We start from the raw sequence: 17129 nt of genomic DNA on the forward strand, positions 1-17129 counted from the left end.
TCAGTTAACAGAACACAGAACTTAGTGGGGAAACAAAATGAGCAAAGTGCATGTGTACAACTATTATCTAAGGCACTAAGATTTTGAACAATCATTTACAGCAAAAAGTAGAGATGGAAGAGTCATAAAAAAATCTGTGTTACGCTCTAGACCTAATTTTTTGGGTTGATCAGTTACCTGGAGAGCACCAAGTTCATGCACCTTAAATCCACCAAGGATCAACTCCAAGGCGAAGTAATGAAAGCAGGTCAGCTTTATACATCAATATAAATGAAGATGGTGCTTAATCAGCAAATTGGCACTGGTCTGATATCCTCCAAATGACATTATTTTTCAGAATGGCACCATTCAAGGTAGCAGTGGGTCACTAGTTTGGAGGTGGGTCAAGTAGTCAAAAAATACCTAATCTTCTGAAGACTCTGTCCCAGCTGAAGCTTGACCCAAGTAATCAAAAGCAGATAAACTCTACCACTTGGTGAGTGACCCATCCACAATGGTCATTGCATTTCCCATGAGTCCTGAGAGATTAATCCAAATGTAGAGGCTTTACAGCTCATAATTCTTTTTTTCCCCAGTCACTTAAGAACAGGGAAAAGATTGTGAGGTGATGAACTGCTGGAGTGTGAGGGTGTTTTTAGCTTTTCATTTGCCTGGATTGCCAGTTATTTTGAATATTTGCCCATTATGCTGAATGGCATTGATGCATGTTAGTTATGTTGGAGTGTCCTTTAGTGTGGATATTTCTACATTATACCCTGGGCACCTAAAAAAGGGCCTGGACAGGTGCCCTTTTTTAGTGTGTCTGTATAAAAGAAAAGAAAATCCATCTCCCCTGCATTTAGGCTTCTCTACCTGTTCTGAGAGCAGCACAAAGCGGTTGTACTGTGTCTCCTATCCACCAGCCATGACAATCCTTAACTGCTTTCAAGTTACCAGGTTCCCGTGAGCTTGTGTAAACCTCAAGCTGTTTCATAGAAGACTTACCTATCCCCAGGCTCGCAATGGTTTCGAGGTCTGCAAAGCTATTGGCCTCCAGTATTGCTTGGGGCAGCCTGAGTGTGAAGGGCAGCAAATCCCTGTGAAAATAAATAAAGCAAAAAACCCAACCATTAGGAACTCAGAGTTTTGCAGTTTGATTTTAGAGATCTGATTTGCTAGCAATTCTAGCTCTATTCTGACAGGTGTGGAGGGCCCTTAATGCCACTAAAGCAGCACAGCTGCACCAGTGCAATCCCCAAGCTCAGACAAGGAACGCTGCAAGATGCACTGGCTGAGATTACTCTGGTCTCAAGCAGATTCTCAGCCCCAGTGAGGCTGCTTTGGGCCAGGCTGATGGCTTCATCTCGGTTTCTTCCATGCTAAAGGAGGGATACGGATACCCACCCCCCGGGCCACTGTGAGGCTAAATGCTTGCAATGTTTGTAAAACACAAAGAGACCTTTGGATGGAAAGTGCTATGATAGAATCATAGTGTTACAAGGGACCGCAAGTCTAACCCCATATAGCACTTCAGTACTTAGACTGTAGGTTCTTTGGAGCAGGGACCATCTTTTTGTTCTGTATTTGTACAGTTCCTAGCACAGTGGGGGCCTGGCCCATTAGTAGGGGCTCCTAGGTGCTACTGCAGTATAAATAATAAAGAATAATAAGTATGTACAAAGTTATTAATTAATACTTATAATTAGAATTATCGTGGGGTAACAGACTTTACTCTATCACATTTCTCATCTCTTCCTACTCTGCCTCCCTCCTTTACATAAAATCAGAGCTTAACATATTTTAGATTCTAAATAGCAAGGTAGGATTATGGAGTAGGGTCTGGCTACACTGAGTGACGTGACAGTGAGCGACTGGTGAAGGATCAGCTGGGCAGTGGGAAACTGGCTGTTTTCATCAGTTGTCTATTCCCAGACTTTCTAACATTTGGGGTTTTGGAAGGTGTAGAATTTTTATAAGGAAAATGTGACGGGTGTTAGCTGGATTCCACTGAAATACACCTTCACTCTGAGTTCTATGGTAATGATGCTTTTGGGATTGCTACGAATTGTTTAGGTTTGCTCCTTGTCTAACAATAATTTGCTATGCTGTCTCTCCCTACTCCCCATCCTAACAAGGCCCTTCAAAGTCAATAATAAAATTAACAAGACAGTGAAGAGCTGGGTCTGGATGGCGTTATGTGTGAAAAAGCTTAGCTAACCTTTCTGCAAGCAGCAGGAAACCCTATTTAGAAAAACTAACCACATGACTGGATGGTCTCTATTTAAAAAAAACTGTATGACTTTGCAATTCTGAGAAGGTCCCGTGTGTTGGTAGATGAACCTACTGTGAACTGCCTTCCTCCTTACAAAAGGGTGTATATTTTGCTGACTGAAATGCACACACCGTGGCTTGCTAGGAGTGCTAGTGATGATAATGTAGTATTCAGGCCTGTATATTTGCCTGAGATAGAATTTTGGGTCTTGTTTGCCCATTTGACTTTTGATATTTTTATATTCTTACTAATATGTGTGAACAAAGAACAAAGACAGTGTGTGGTACATCTGCCCACAAGCAGATGGGGTGAGAAGAGATAAGAAATGGAGCTAAAGTGTTGCTGGGTAAAGTGGGAGTTTAATATATGAGTGCACACTTGAAGGACAATCCTGCCTCAACTCCTCTCCCGAGATAAGGTCATGCAACCAGTCGGGAGGGGCGAGGGGGATGAGGGAAAGGTATAAGAAACACTAAAAGCCAAAGAAATGCCTGTCCCTGACTGAAGCACAATCTCACTCCTTACCCCTCCTATGGGATACAAAAGAGGTGGTACTGAAGCCTCCAGACCCAAGACCCTCCAAAACGGAACATGACCATAAATTGTAAGGGATGGGACCAAGGGCGTGCACTACAGGTATAATTATGCCTGCTAAGGAAGGGAAAGGGGACACAGTGAAGGCTCTGCAGCATACAGAGCTATGGATATGCTTGCTTGATTAATCCCAATAAATATTGCATTGCCTGCACTTTGGACTTCTGGTCTTCTGCTTTCTGTCTGTGTGACAAGAACCAGGGGAGGGAGAAGGGAAAGCCCTTAACATGGCTATTATGTGCATCGCTGAGCACTTAATTGTGTAACTATTTTTAATAAACTGAGTTTATGTTTGGATCTCTTTGCATGGAAAAAATTTTGGTGTAAAAGAGGAACAAAGTGTGAGCCATTGGCCTTCTCTTATTCTGTTATTCGTATGGGTGTGGGGTATGTGGGAATTGGCTTCATTTTTTATTTAGGTAAATATTTGTTACTTGGAAAATACCAAGAAATGAAACCCCTAGAAAAAATCTATTTTATTCACTAGCCGGGCTGCCACCAAGTCACCCATTCACCTACAGATACTAATTTAGTGGTTCGAGGTAATTTAGCCACCATGCCAGAACAGACTTAGCTTTCTCCTGAGCAGAGGCTCTCAGCTATGATAAATTGTTTCCAATTATTTATAGATTACTATTTACTAGAGTCTGAGCAGAGGTCACACAACTCATCAGCACTCAGGAGCATATGCTGGACTCTTACAAACTCCCAGCACTGGAAGGCCAGTGCTTAATAGCCTTTGTTTTAATCTAGTGCTGTCAGAAAATTATTTCCCGTTTACCTTCTCTTATCTGAAAGCAATCTCTGAAATTAGTAGAAACATCAAGAGCATAGGTTACATTCAGTAATATCATTTATAAAAGGAACTAAGAGAAACATTTTCCTCTTTGTTGGGGATGTACATTTTTAGCTGCGATGGGTGTTACTAGATTTGCAACGCAGAAGTGAGCTGAGTTGTCTTTTTATTTTTTCCAGTGGATCATACGATTATAGACTCTGCACTAAGGCTGTTTACACCACTCTGGCAGTGTAAGTGTCCTTAAATGTACCTTACGGCACTTTTACACAGCCCAAGCAGTGTAAAGTAGCTTTAGGATAAATGAAAATCAGACCTCTCTTAAAATGTGAATAATCACTGTAAGGGTCACGTTCTTTGCACCAGGAATGACAGCATAGTGGATCACAAGCTAAATATGAGTCAACAGTTTAATGCTGTTGCAAAAAAAGCAAACATCATTCTGGGATGTATTAGCAGGACTATTGTAAGGAAGACACGAGAAGTAATTCTTCCGCTCTACTCCACGCTGATTAGGCCTCAACTGTATTGTGCCCAGTTCTGGGAAACACATTTCAGGAAAGATGTGGACAAATTGGAGAAAGTCCAGAGAAGAGCAATAAAAATGATTAAAGGTCTAGAAAACATGACCTATGAGAGAAGATTGAAAAAATTGGGTTTGTTTAGTCTGGAGAAGAGAAGACCGAGAGGGGACATAACAGTTTTCAAGTACATAACGGGTTGTTACGAGGAGGAGGGAGAAAAATTGTTCTTCTTAACCTCTGAGGATAGGACAAGAAGCAATGGGCTTAAATTGCAGCAAGGGTGGTTTAGGTTGGACACTAGGAAAAACTGTCAGGGTGGTTAAGCACTGGATTAAATTGCCTAGGTAGGTGGTGGAATCTCCATCATTGGGGATTTTTAAGAGCAGGTTGGACAAACACCTGTTAGGGATCGTCTAGACCAGGGGTGGGCAAACTTTTTGGCCTGAGGGCCACACTGGGGTTTCGAAACTGTATGGAGGGCCGGGTAGGGAAGGCTGTGCCTCCCCAAACAGCCTGGCCCCCACCCCCTATCCGCCCCTCCCACTTCCCCCTCCCCGAGTCCCCGACCCATCCAACACCCCTGCTCCTTGTCCCCTGACTGCCCCCTCCTGGGACCTCCCATCCCTAACCACCCCCCCTGGACTCCACCTCCTATCCAACCCCCCTGCTCCCTGTACCCTGACTGTCCCCTGGCGGCTCGGCGAGCTGAGGCTGTGGGGGAGGGGGCAGCAGGGGAGGGGCCGGGGGTTAGCCTCCCTGCCGGGAGCTGAAGGGCTGGGCAGAGGGTGCCACGGGCCGGATGTGGCCCGTGGGACACAGTTTGCCCACCTCTGGTCTAGATAATACTTAGTCCTGTCTTGAGTGCAGGGGACTGAACTAGATGACCTCTCGAGGTTCCTTCCAATTCTATGATTTAAGTCGAATTTAAAACTCAACTACATAAAGTAGGAGTAGGATGCTCAGATTGTCACAGCGATATGGTTGGCATAAAAGTATAGATTAGATTAGACTGGATTACTATAGATGCATAGGCTAGGTTACCCAGGGATTCCATCAGAGAGGGCCTGGACCTGCTGAAATGGACAAGATGTCACAACAAGTCTTTTCCAGCTCTAGCGTCTACACAGTATATTTTGAATTTCTCTCTCTAAATAAATGCCTGCTGTTAACTCTTCTCTCTTGCGATATTTTTTTGTTTAATGCTGGTGAATTAATAGAATCATAGAATATCAGGTTGGAAGGGACCTCAGGAGGTCATCTAGTCCAACCCATGCTCAAAGCAGGACCAACCCCAACTAAATCAATAAAAATAACCCAGGTAACATTGAGACTTCTATCTCCATCTGGATTAGATTCAGATTCCTCTAAAGTGGAAGGAGTAGTTTATTAGTCCAAACTTCCAGCATGGAATATCTAAACCAAAGTCTGTCCTCAGGCTTGCAGAATTTAATCTCAGGTCCTGTCTGCTCTATATATACATTAATGATTCCATGGCACTTTTTGTAACAGTAGGTTAACCGTGACACCTTTCACCAAAAATTCCCTTGTCCAACTACTGTGCAGCATGCTATGGACCAGCTGTGGGCCCAAGTCCTACAGAATTTAGACAAAACTTCCAGGGAATCATAGAATCATAGAATATCAGGGTTGGAAGGGACCTCAGGAGGTCATCTAGTCCAACCCCCTGCTCAAAGCAGGACCAATCCCCAACTAAATCATCCCAGCCAGGGCTTTGTCAAGCCTGACCTTAAAAACCTCTAAGGAAGGAGATTGCACCACCTCCCTAGGTAACCCATTCCAGTGCTTCACCACCCTCCTAGTGAAAAAGTTTTCCCCAGTATCCAACCTAAACCTCCCCCACTGCAACTTGAGACCATTACTCCTTGTTCTGTCATCTGCTACCACTGAGAACAGTCTAGATCCATCCTCTTTGGAACCCCCTTTCAGGTAGTTGAAAGCAGCTATCAAATCCCCCCTCATTCTTCTCTTCTGCAGACTAAACAATCCCAGTTCCCTCAGCCTCTCCTCATAAGTCATGTGCTCCAGACACCTCATCATTTTTGTTGCCCTCCGCTGGACTCTTTCCAATTTTTCCACATCCTTCTTGTAATGTGGGGCCCAAAACTTGACACAGTACTCCAGATGAGGCCTCACCAATGTTGAATAGAGGGGAATGATCACGTCCCTCGATCTGCTGGCAATGCCCCTACTTATACAGCCCAAAATGCCATTAGCCTTCTTGGCAACAAGGGCACACTGTTGACTCCTATCCAGCTTCTCGTCCACTGTAACCCCTAGGTCCTTTTCTGCAGAACTGCTGCCTAGCCATTCGGTCCCTAGTCTGTAGCAGTGCATGGAATTTTTCCGTCCTAAGTGCAGGACTCTGCACTTGTCCTTGTTGAACCTCATCAGATTTCTTTTGGCCCAATCCTCTAATTTGTCTAGGTCACTCTGGACCCTATCCCTACCCTCCAGCATATCTACCACTCCTCCCAGTTTAGTGTCATATGCAAACTTGCTGAGGGTGCAGTCCACGCCATCCTCCAGATCATTAATGAAGATATTGAACAAAACCGACCGCAGGACCAATTCTTGGGGCACTCCGCTTGATACCGGCTGCCAACTAGACATGAAGCCATTGATCACTACCCATTGAGCCCGACGATCTAGCAAGCTTTCTATCCACCTTATAGTCCATTCATCCAGCCCATAATTCTCTAACTTGCTGGCAAGAATACTGTGGGAGACCGTATCAAAAGCTTTGCTAAAGTCAACACATCCACTGCTTTCCCCTCATCCACAGAGGCAGTTATCTCATCATAGAAGGCAATTAGATTAGTCAGGCATGACTTGCCCTTGGTGAATCCATGCTGACTGTTCCTGATCACTTTCCTCGCCTCTAAGTGCTTCAGAATTGATTCCTTGAAGACCTGCTCCATGATTTTTCCAGGGACTGAGGTGAGACTGACTGGCCCCGGATCCTCCTTTTTCCCCTTTTTAAAGATGGGCACTACATTAGCCTTTTTCCAGTCATCCGGGACCTCCCCGGATCGCCACGAGTTTTCAAAGATAATGGCCAATGGCTCTGCAATCACATCCGCCAACTCCTTTAGCAGCCTCGGATGCAGTGCATCCAGCCCCATGGACTTGTGCTCGTCCAGGTTTTCTAAATAGTCCCAAACCACTTCTTTCTCCACAGAGGGCTGGTCACCTCCTCCCCATGCTGTGCTGCCCAGTGCAGAAGTCTGGGAGCTGACCTTGTTCGTGAAGACAGAGGCAAAAAAAGCATTGAGTACATTAGCTTTTTCCACATTCTCTGTCACTAGGTTGCCTCCTTCATTCAGTAAGGGGCCCACACTTTCCTTGACTTTCTTCTTGTTGCTAACATACCTGAAGAAACCCTTCTTGTTACTCTTAACATCCCTTGCTAGCTGCAACTCCAAGTGTGATTTGGCCTTCCTGATTTCACTCCTGCATGCCTGAGCAATATTTTTATACTCCTCCCTGGTCATTTGTCCAATCTTCCACTTCTTGTAAGCTTCTTTTTTGTGTTTAAGATCAGCAAGGATTTCACTGTTAAGCCAAGCTGGTCGCCTGCCATATTTACTATTCTTTCTACACATCAGGATGGTTTATTCCTGAAACCACAATAAGGATTCTTTAAAATACAGCCAGCTCTCCTGGACTCCTTTCCCCCTCATGTTATTCTCCCAGGGGATCCTGCCCACCAGTTCCCTGAGGGAATCAAAGTCTGCTTTTCTGAAGTCCAGGGTCCGTATTCTGCTACTTTCCTTTCTTCCTTGTGTCAGGATCCTGAACTCGACCATCTCATGGTCACTGCCTTCCAGGTTCCCATCCACTTATGCTTCCCCTACTAATTCTTCCCGGTTTGTAAGCAGCAGGTCAAGAAAAGCTCTGCCCCTAGTTGGTTCCTCCAGCACTTGCACCAGGAAATTGTCCACTACACTTTCCAAAAACTTCCTGGATTGTCTGTGAAGTCAATGGGAGTTATGTTTGTAATGACTAAGGACAGCTCTGTAGGGCCTGGTCCACACTACCCCCCCACTTCGGACTAAGGTACGCAAATTCAGCTATGTTAATAACGTAGCTGAATTCGAAGTACCTTAGTCCGAACTTACCGCGGGTCCAGACGCTGCAGGCAGGCTCCCCCGTCGATGCAGCGTACTCCTCTCGCTGAGCTGGAGTACCGGCGTCGACGGCGAGCACTTCCGGGATCGAGCCGGGATTGATTTATCGCGTCTAGACAAGACGCGATAAATCGATCCCAGAACATCGATTGCCTGCCGTCGGACCCGGAGGTAAGTGTAAACGTACCCTAGGAATAACTAGAGTCTGAAAGCCAAAAGTGTAGCAGAGCTTTTAGAGATGGGAACACAGTGTGTGAGCATCCTATCCCTAAACACCGGGGAAGTTTGGATGTGGTCTCAGACCTGGACCTGAATCTTGTGACTGGGCCTCTCTGCATAATGGTCTGAACTCCAAAATCTGGGGAAGTATGAATTTAAATCTGGGCCAGAACTTCACAATGTGGGCCAATCTCAAATTAATTTTCAATGACAATATTCTCACCCCGTCATCCCATCTTCCTCTTTTAAAAGGAGGAAGAACAAAAGAACAATGTTTGCATTTCTAAGGCCAAATATTGCTCTTTGTGCTACCGATGTGAATCACTGAAGTCAATGGAGTTACCCTGACAACAAAACCTTCCCCCCTGCTCTGCAATTGAAGCTGTGCACATAAGGAAAGCAGAAAGATCATTTAAGAATTGGTTACTTTGCATGGTCTTAAATATGACATTAGTTCACACAGGAAACTTCCATTTATAGACCAAGCTGTCCTTCCTTCAGTTCTATGCAAGCCCTCATGTCAAATATAGAACCACCACCACAAGAGCAAAAACCAGTTCAGGCCATGGTTTTACCCCCAGCCAGGCATGAACCAATCCCTCTATGAACTCAAGGAGTCCAACTTACCTACTGACACAGTAGAACGCTACCAGTTTGAAGATGTCCTCAAACACTAGAACAGATCCTTCCAGGTACAGTACTGATGAGAAAAAAGAAAAGTATTCAGTGACTGCTCTCACTGAGCCCTGTGGGGAAAAAGTTGGATGGGTTTGACGCTCACTCATCTGAGGGTAAGTGGTTTCCTAGCCATCATTTGGGTTAGTACAAATGGCAGAGAACTGGCTTCAGATGGCATATTGCAAAAAGATTTTTCAGGGAAGCAGAAGAGGGATGATGACCCAGCATAACTTAATATTAGTTAATTTAGAGGAAGTCGATGTATTATGATTATAATAGAAACAGTGGGATGAAAAAATAGATCACAGCCAAACACACTTTGTTCTAGTTAAATCTGTCACTGACAGATGGAAGTTTTGGAACATATATGTGGCTGTTCTCATTTGCATGTTTCTCTCCCCACATCTACATGTGTGTTTGTCTGGATGGGAAAAGCATTTTGAAGTTAAAAATGCAAATAATTATTTTTCTGCTGTATGTGTGTCTCATAGGGTTGCCAGGAGTCTGGTTTTCGATGGGAACGCCTGGTCAAAAAGGGACCCTGTCGGCTCTGGTCAGGATTGCTGACTGGGCCGTTAAAAGTCCAGTCGACGGTGCAGCGGGGTTAAGGCAGGCTCTCTGCCTGCCCTGGCTCCACATGGCTCCTCCTAGTGGCCGGCATGTCCCTGCGGCCCCTAGGCGGAGGGACAATCAGGGAAGCTCTGTCCCGAGCGCCAGCTCCACAGCGCCCATTGGCCACCTGCGGGCACGGGCAGCGCGTACCATGCATAGCCAGCTGGCTGCCCCTGCGCCTAGGAGCTGGATGTGACGGCTGCTTCCAGGAGCCGCGCGGAGCCAGGGCAGACAGGGAGCCTGCCTTAGCCCCACTGCGCTGCAGATCAGAAGCCACCTGAGGTAAGTGCCGCCTGGCTGGGGCCTGCATCCCGAACCCCCTCCCACGCCCCTGCCCAGGTCAGAACCCCCTCCTGGACCCTGCACCCCACACCCCCTCCTGCACCCTAACTCCCTGCCCCAGCCCTGAGCCCCCTCCCACACCCAAACTCCCTCCTGGAGCCCGCACCCCAACCTTCTCCCGCACCCCAACCCCTGCCCCATCCCAGTGAAAGTGAGTGAGGGTGGGGGAGAGTGAGCGACAGAGGGAGGGGGGATGGAGCAAGTGAGGGCAGGGCCTCAGGGAAGGGGCAGGGCAGGGGCGGAGCAAGGGTGTTCAGTTTTGTGTGATTACAAAGTTGGCAACCGTAGTGTGTCAGTATATTTCTACCTTTCTGTATATGCCTTTCTCTGTGTATTTTACAATGGGAGAGATTTGTTTTTAATGATTAAAGAGAGTATACATTTTTGTTGCAAAGATTCTTTAAGGCTTCCTCCATCACAGAAATATATACTAGAGTGTTTTGCAGTAATAGTGCAAAATACTTACGTCATTGCAGAGGTTTTGGCCATTACCATGTAACAATACAAACAATAATGGCCAAAACCTCTGTATCAACTATATATATTTATATCCATCTTGGGCTACCAGTAAATGCTATGGCCACTGCATAGGTGCTGGAACTAGGGGTGCCGGGGTGCAGCTGCACCCCCTGGCTTGAAGTGGTTTCCATCATACACAGGGTTTACAGGGGGTTCAATGGCACTCAGCATCCCCACTATACATAGATTAATGCTACAATCTTACAAATAGTGTGTGTGTGTGTGTGTGTGTGTGTGTGTGTGTGTGTGTGTGTGTGTGTGTGTGTGAGAGAGAGAGAGAGAGAGAGAGAGAGAGAGAACCCATAGCATTTAGTGATAATTTAAAATAGATTATTATATTATAGGATGTCAATGCACCCAGATTATTGAATTTTAGAGGCTTAATAGTGAGCTTTTGATTCATATAATTCAGTGCAATTTGGATACATAACGCATTGAATACAGTTCAGACAGGGCAGCCTAATCAGTTTTAGAACAGTCTTAGATGGCAATCTTTTGTTTGATTGTCTGATTCAGAATTTCCTTCCATAATAGCAAAGTGACACCTGGAGCACCAACATATTTATAACAGCCCAGCAGTAGAGAAATATTGCCACTTTTACCATAGCATCACCTACTAAAAGTATTTAGAATGAATCTTCCTTTTCCTCTCCACTATGAATAGCAGTATATTACAGTGCATGCAGGATTATGCAGATTTGGAATGCCTTGGCTAATGTTGAATAGAAGGTAAAATTTCCATTTTGGGATTCTCTGATGTCAAGTGACATTCTAACTAGCTGCTCCCCACCTGTCCTTGCGTGTTATTGTTCTGTAAAACAATGGAACACCTACACAGTACGCCATTTTTTCATTGAACTACTTGGGCTTCATTCTTCTTTTATGTGCACTAGTGTAAATCAAGAATAATTCCACTGAAAGTAATGGGTGAAATCCTGGGCCCATTGAAATCAATGGGAGTTTTGCTATTGGTTTCATGGGGGCCAGGATTTCACCCAATGGAGTTAGATTGGTGTTAAACCTGTGTAAGCAAGATCGGATTCAGATGTCTTCACCCTCCGTGGAGGTTCACGGTTACCAGGATTGCAAAAGGCACCATGGATGCAATGTTTCAATGCACTGAATGCATTTGGGATGATCATTTCTCTTATAAATTAGAGATGTCCAAATTGTAACACAGATCTCAAAACCCATTTTCCACTCCCTGAATTTCTGGGGGGATGTTCTTAAGTTTTAGGATACAGCGAAAATCATTCAAAAAACCCCAAGCTGTATGCTTAACATATTTAATCTGAAATTCTGCCACGGCTCACCTATATAGATTCATCTTGGGGGAGCTGCGGAAAAGAAACAGGATAAGGGTGAAATCCTGACCCAACTGAAGTCAATGGGACTTTAGCCATTGACTTCAACTGGGGCCTGGATTTCACCCTGGATCTTCAGCTGCGGACAAGATACAGTCAGGGCTTGTCTCCACAGGGAGTCAGTGTATGGTATTAGGTGTTAATCTACAGCGCACTAGCCTGCCATGCACTAACATGCTACGTGGACCCTGCTACCATCCACTGAAAGTTCCCTAGTGCGTTTTGATGTACTCCCATTTCAAACTGTAGTACGTCAAAGTGCACTGCTTTGTGTGCATGCTAGCAGGGTCCACACAGCCAGTTAGTGCGTAGTGAGGCGATTGTTGTACGTTCACACCCTGATTTGCTGTGGAGAGAAGCCCTTAGTGCAGCAGAGGTGTAGACATAAGTGACTCTAAACTTCTGATCTTGGGGCTGGCCGCAGTCTGGTCCGGTCCCTGGCATAATTTAAAAGAGCATCAGGGTTACTCTAAATTATATCCTCTCCAAGGGCCATTCTGGCAGTCAGGGAATCGCTGGGTTTATGGACACCTTGCTCCCTGGGAGGGTGTGGCACAGAGCCATTACACTAATTACACCATACAAGGATTACCAGGGAACCCTTAGGGAGCTGGTTAAATCCAGCCCAGCTGTTTGTTCAGTATTAGCTGAGTCTTCACTAGGAGGGTTGTCAGTATTTCTATATTGCTATAGCTATACCAGCAAACCCTGTCCAGTGTGGACAAGGCTGTTGACATTTAAAATGACCTAACTACTGTCTGTTGGTACAAGAAGGGAGTCAACTGTTTAAACTTTGACCCTTAGTTCTTATGCTGTATAGTTAACACAGAATAAAAATGTATGGAATTTGCAGTTTCCGATTTTTTTTTTTAATTTACTAAACACCAGTTTTTCTCTCTCACTTTGTGAACAATTTAAGGGTATGTCTTCACTACCCGCCGTATCGGCGGGTAGCAATCGATTTATCCGGGATCGATATATCGCGTCGCGTTAAGACGCGATATATCGATCCCCGAACGCGCTCACCGTCGACTCCGGAACTCCACCAGAGCGAGCGGTGGTAGCACAGTTGACGAGGGAGCCGCAGCCGTTGATCCCGCGCCGTGTGGACCCCAGGTAATTCGATCTAAGATACTTCGACTTCAGCTACCCTATTCGCGTAGCTGAAGTTGCGTATCTTAGATCGATCCTCCCCCCCCCCCCCCAGTGTAGACCAGCCCTAATTCTCTGGTTCTAACACATGGCGCCATGAAACACTTTACAGAGAGAATCAATCATAAGCTAAATAGAAAAGGGAAAATTTCAGTGAGATTTTGAAGGAAGCAATTTGGTATATTGAAGGGTGGGTTCAATGAAGCCACTCAAGTGAAAAGCCAAACTTTCCAACAGTATATGGGAGGGGAGAATCTGCTTTGAAAGGGTGAAGATGGGTAGAGGAGTCAATCAAAAGAGTGATGTTTCTAGCTTAAAGGGCCACCCTCACAGCATACTGCCTCACAGCATGAAAGAAATTCTTGATGTTAAGGTACTGGAATGGGAATCAGAAATTCTAAGTTCTATTCCCAGCTCAGTCACCAACATCTTGGGCAAATCACTTAAATTCTATGTGCCTCAGTTTCCTCATTATACTTCATGCAATGCAAGTACCTAGTGTAGACTTGTGTGAGTCTTAATTCATTAATATTTGTTAAGCTCTTTGAAATCCTTAGAGCAAGCACTGTACAAGTGCAAAGTATTATATATAATATGTTCCTGTTCAGTCACTAAAACAAGGGCACTGCTTTGGGGTGCTGATTAAAAGTAGCAGTGTTAGAAACACTGAATCCTTTGGGTTATGGTTAAGGCAGTTTGCAGATCAGTGTAAGGCAGCATTACCCTAGAACATCATGCCTTGCCTATAACGATTAAACAGAGATTTTGCATCATTCTTCCTGCGAATGAAAATCAAGCAAAAAAAGCCAGAGTGGGGATTAAAGAACAAAGCAGTGTGGCCATCTTTCCAGCAGGTGTTTCCCACAATCGTACTGGTTTAAAGCCTAGTGTAAAAATCAGGAAAATCTTTTTTTAAAATTTTTCAAAGAGAAATCCAGTTGACAGAAAAGAAAAACAGCCATTGATAAGCAATAGTATGTTTACATAGAAGCCACATAGAAAGCGACAGATTGTCACCTCAGGAAAAATGTATGCACAAGGGTTTCAGGTTTAAAATGGGAAGCACATTAAAGAGATGTTAAACACAGTTCAAGTATAGATGGTGAGATTTTATGCTCCCCGTGCATTTTCGTACTATACAGAACAGTACTGGTGAACCTGAAGGAGAGCTTCAAGAGACTTCAGCTTCCTGCTATTATTTTTAACAATATCCCACTCAGCTGTTTGTTGCCATTGTTGCCTAAGCTTCCAGTCGATGCACACAGCTCAGCTGAATCTTCTGAATGGGAACCCCTTAAAATTACCAGAATTTCCAGCGTTGGGGATGTGGGAATAGCAGAGAACCTATCCTCACCACAACCAGTCTGACAAAAGGTGGAAATCAGTCTATGGTACCAAACTACACGTCAACTGAAAAGTGGTCTGCTTCCAGTGTCACTCAAACATGGCTTATGGGACAGAAAATAATACTGTCCACTTATAAAACACCCTACATGTGAGGCCCTCAAAGTTTGACAACAATAACTTAGCCTGGCAACACCCCTGGAGCTAGTAAGCATTATTATTACAGATGGAGAAAATGAGACAAAGAGGTTAAGTGGCTTGCCCACACCAATCCCATGGCAGAGTCAGGGACATAGTCTCTAAGGCTTTGTCGACACTGGCAGCAGCATATAGGGTATGTGTAGCTACACATCACAGTGAAAGTCCGTCTGTGTTCACACTACGGTGTGTTGTTATATGTGGCAGTAAAAGACTCCAGCAGGGGGGAGGCAGAGGGGAAAGGCTCTTGCAGTGGGGAGCTGCTGGAGCCTTTCCCTGCTGTCCTCCCTACCAGAGCCTTTCTCCACTGCTGGAGACTTTGACTGCTAAAAATAGCACTGTAGCTTGGGGAGGCACTGCTTAGGCATGTACACACCCTAAGGTTCTGGTATGTCTTTACTCTCCTAAGCAGTGCCCACCGTCTACACTGCTATCCATACAGTGTACGCACTCTCTACACCACTATAAGTGTAGACATCAATCACCTACTCTGTCCCCTAGATCACACTCCCTCCCTTCAGACAATTGAGCGCTTCGTCCCAGGCAGCAGTATACGTGTAGTTCACTTGTTCCTGATAACGAGGAGCACTTTTAGCAACACAGGAATTGCCAGATCAGACTTGTGTTCCACTTAATCCAACCTCTTGTCTCCAGCAGTGGCCAGTACCAGTATTTCAGAGCACGGTGCAGGAAACCCCTTCATGGGATAACCTTATCATTGGGGAATTTCGACCTAGCTCCAGTTAGGCCGTTGGCATCTGCGTATAATCTGACATAGGATAAATATCCCTTGTAAATTTCTATCTTGACATTAGTGAAGATGTAGGTGTTCTTATTCATAGCAATGGCTAATCCTTTTTTTTTTTTAATCCTGCTAAGCTTTAGGCCTTTCCATGGCCCAGCCCTCAGGCTTTCTGCGACCTCCACTCACTGCCCCCTGCCTCTCTCTGTGTGTCTGATCCCCTCCACCCTCTAGGTGTCACTTCCCTTTCCAGTTCACTAAGCATCACAGATCTCCCTACTGGGTGGCTACGGAACAAAGGTCTGGTCTACACCTAAAACTTAAGTTGACATAACTACATCATTCAGGGGTGTGAAAAATGCACATCCCTGAGAAACATAGTTAAAGTGGCCTAAGCCTCAATATAGACACCACTAGGTCGACATAAGAATTCTTCCATCAGCCAAGCTACCACTTCTTGAGGGGGCTGGCTTTACTACAGAGATGGAATAACCCCTTCTGTCATTGTAACAAGTGTGTATGCTACAGCAGCACAGCTGCCACTGTGCCGCAGTAGCACTTACAGTGTAGACATACCCTCTTTCCTCCCAGAATCACCTGAATTTTTCAACTTAATATATTCTATGGCATGTACCCAGGAATAAGCAGCAGGTTTATTACAGTATATTAACAGCCAGTTACAGGTTTTACACTTGTCTTCACTGGCACTGGGCAAATAATTGATTTTCGGTTTGCTGGCAATTCCAAAATACAATTTGGGGGTTGAACAAAACATTCTGATTTTTTGGGCTAAATTCACAAGGAGACTTAGGTAGCATTCACAAAACTGAGGATGTGCCCTCCTTACATCCAGGGCACTTCCCTGGGATGTGGGAGACCCAGGTTTCAATCCCCACTCTGGGGCAGGGAGGGACTCAGACAGAGGTAAGGGGGCAAAGGCTGGGGGTGGGCACGGGGCCAGGAAGTGGAGTCCTGAGCTTAGGGTCCCGGGCGCAGGGCCAAGCCCCAGCGCAGAGGCCCAGGCACACTGGCTGGGGAGCAGGGCTGGCTGCTGGGATCCAAGCCCTGGACTTGGGGGGTAAAGGCCTGGGTGCAGGGCCAGCAGCCCCCTGTAAAATCTGGGGGTGCTGCATCACCCCCCTCGCCCCTAGTTCCCGCGCCTATGGCCTGAGGGTTAGAGCACTCATCCGAAAGGGGGAACAGCTGAATTCAATGCCCTGCTACAAAGTCGGGACTTGAAACTAGGTCTTGTACGTGAGTGCCCCAACCACTGGATTATTGGGTATAAAAGGCAACAGTAGCACCACCTCCTCCTTAGTTTTGTGAATGAAGCCTACGTTTCTTGTGAATCTAGCCCCCAAAATTGAAATGTTTTGTGTCAGAAATTTCCCCCCCTTTTTTCTCCCAACCCAAAAAAATTAACCAGAATTGTCCCAAATTTGTAAATTGTTTCAGTCAACTCAAATCTGCATTTTTTTGGTGAAGAACATATTCACACCCATTTTTCTCCAACTCTAGTCTTCATGTTCCATATTTATCCAGTAGAATCAGGTATCTAAAAGGGTGTCATAAGGAGGAGGGAGAAAACTTGTTCACCTTAGCCTCTAAGGATAGAACAAGAATCAATGGGCTTAAACTGCAGCAAG

At 45.3% G+C, this 17129-nt stretch overlaps 1 protein-coding gene across 1 annotated transcript in view; it reads right to left on the minus strand.

Annotated features, from left to right (window-relative positions):
* Nucleotides 1–17129, minus strand: part of RIN3 (Ras and Rab interactor 3) — a 77032-nt gene that overhangs the window by 38282 nt on the left and 21621 nt on the right. The window contains exons 4-5 of the mRNA XM_065402629.1: nt 9160–9232; nt 985–1076 (exon numbers count right to left, since the gene is read on the minus strand). Of these exons, the coding sequence (XP_065258701.1) occupies nt 985–1076; nt 9160–9232 (165 nt within the window). The remainder of the gene's footprint in view (nt 1–984; nt 1077–9159; nt 9233–17129) is intronic.

Source organism: Emys orbicularis, chromosome 4, assembly GCF_028017835.1.
Source record: "Emys orbicularis isolate rEmyOrb1 chromosome 4, rEmyOrb1.hap1, whole genome shotgun sequence".
NCBI classification, from domain to species: domain Eukaryota; kingdom Metazoa; phylum Chordata; order Testudines; family Emydidae; genus Emys; species Emys orbicularis.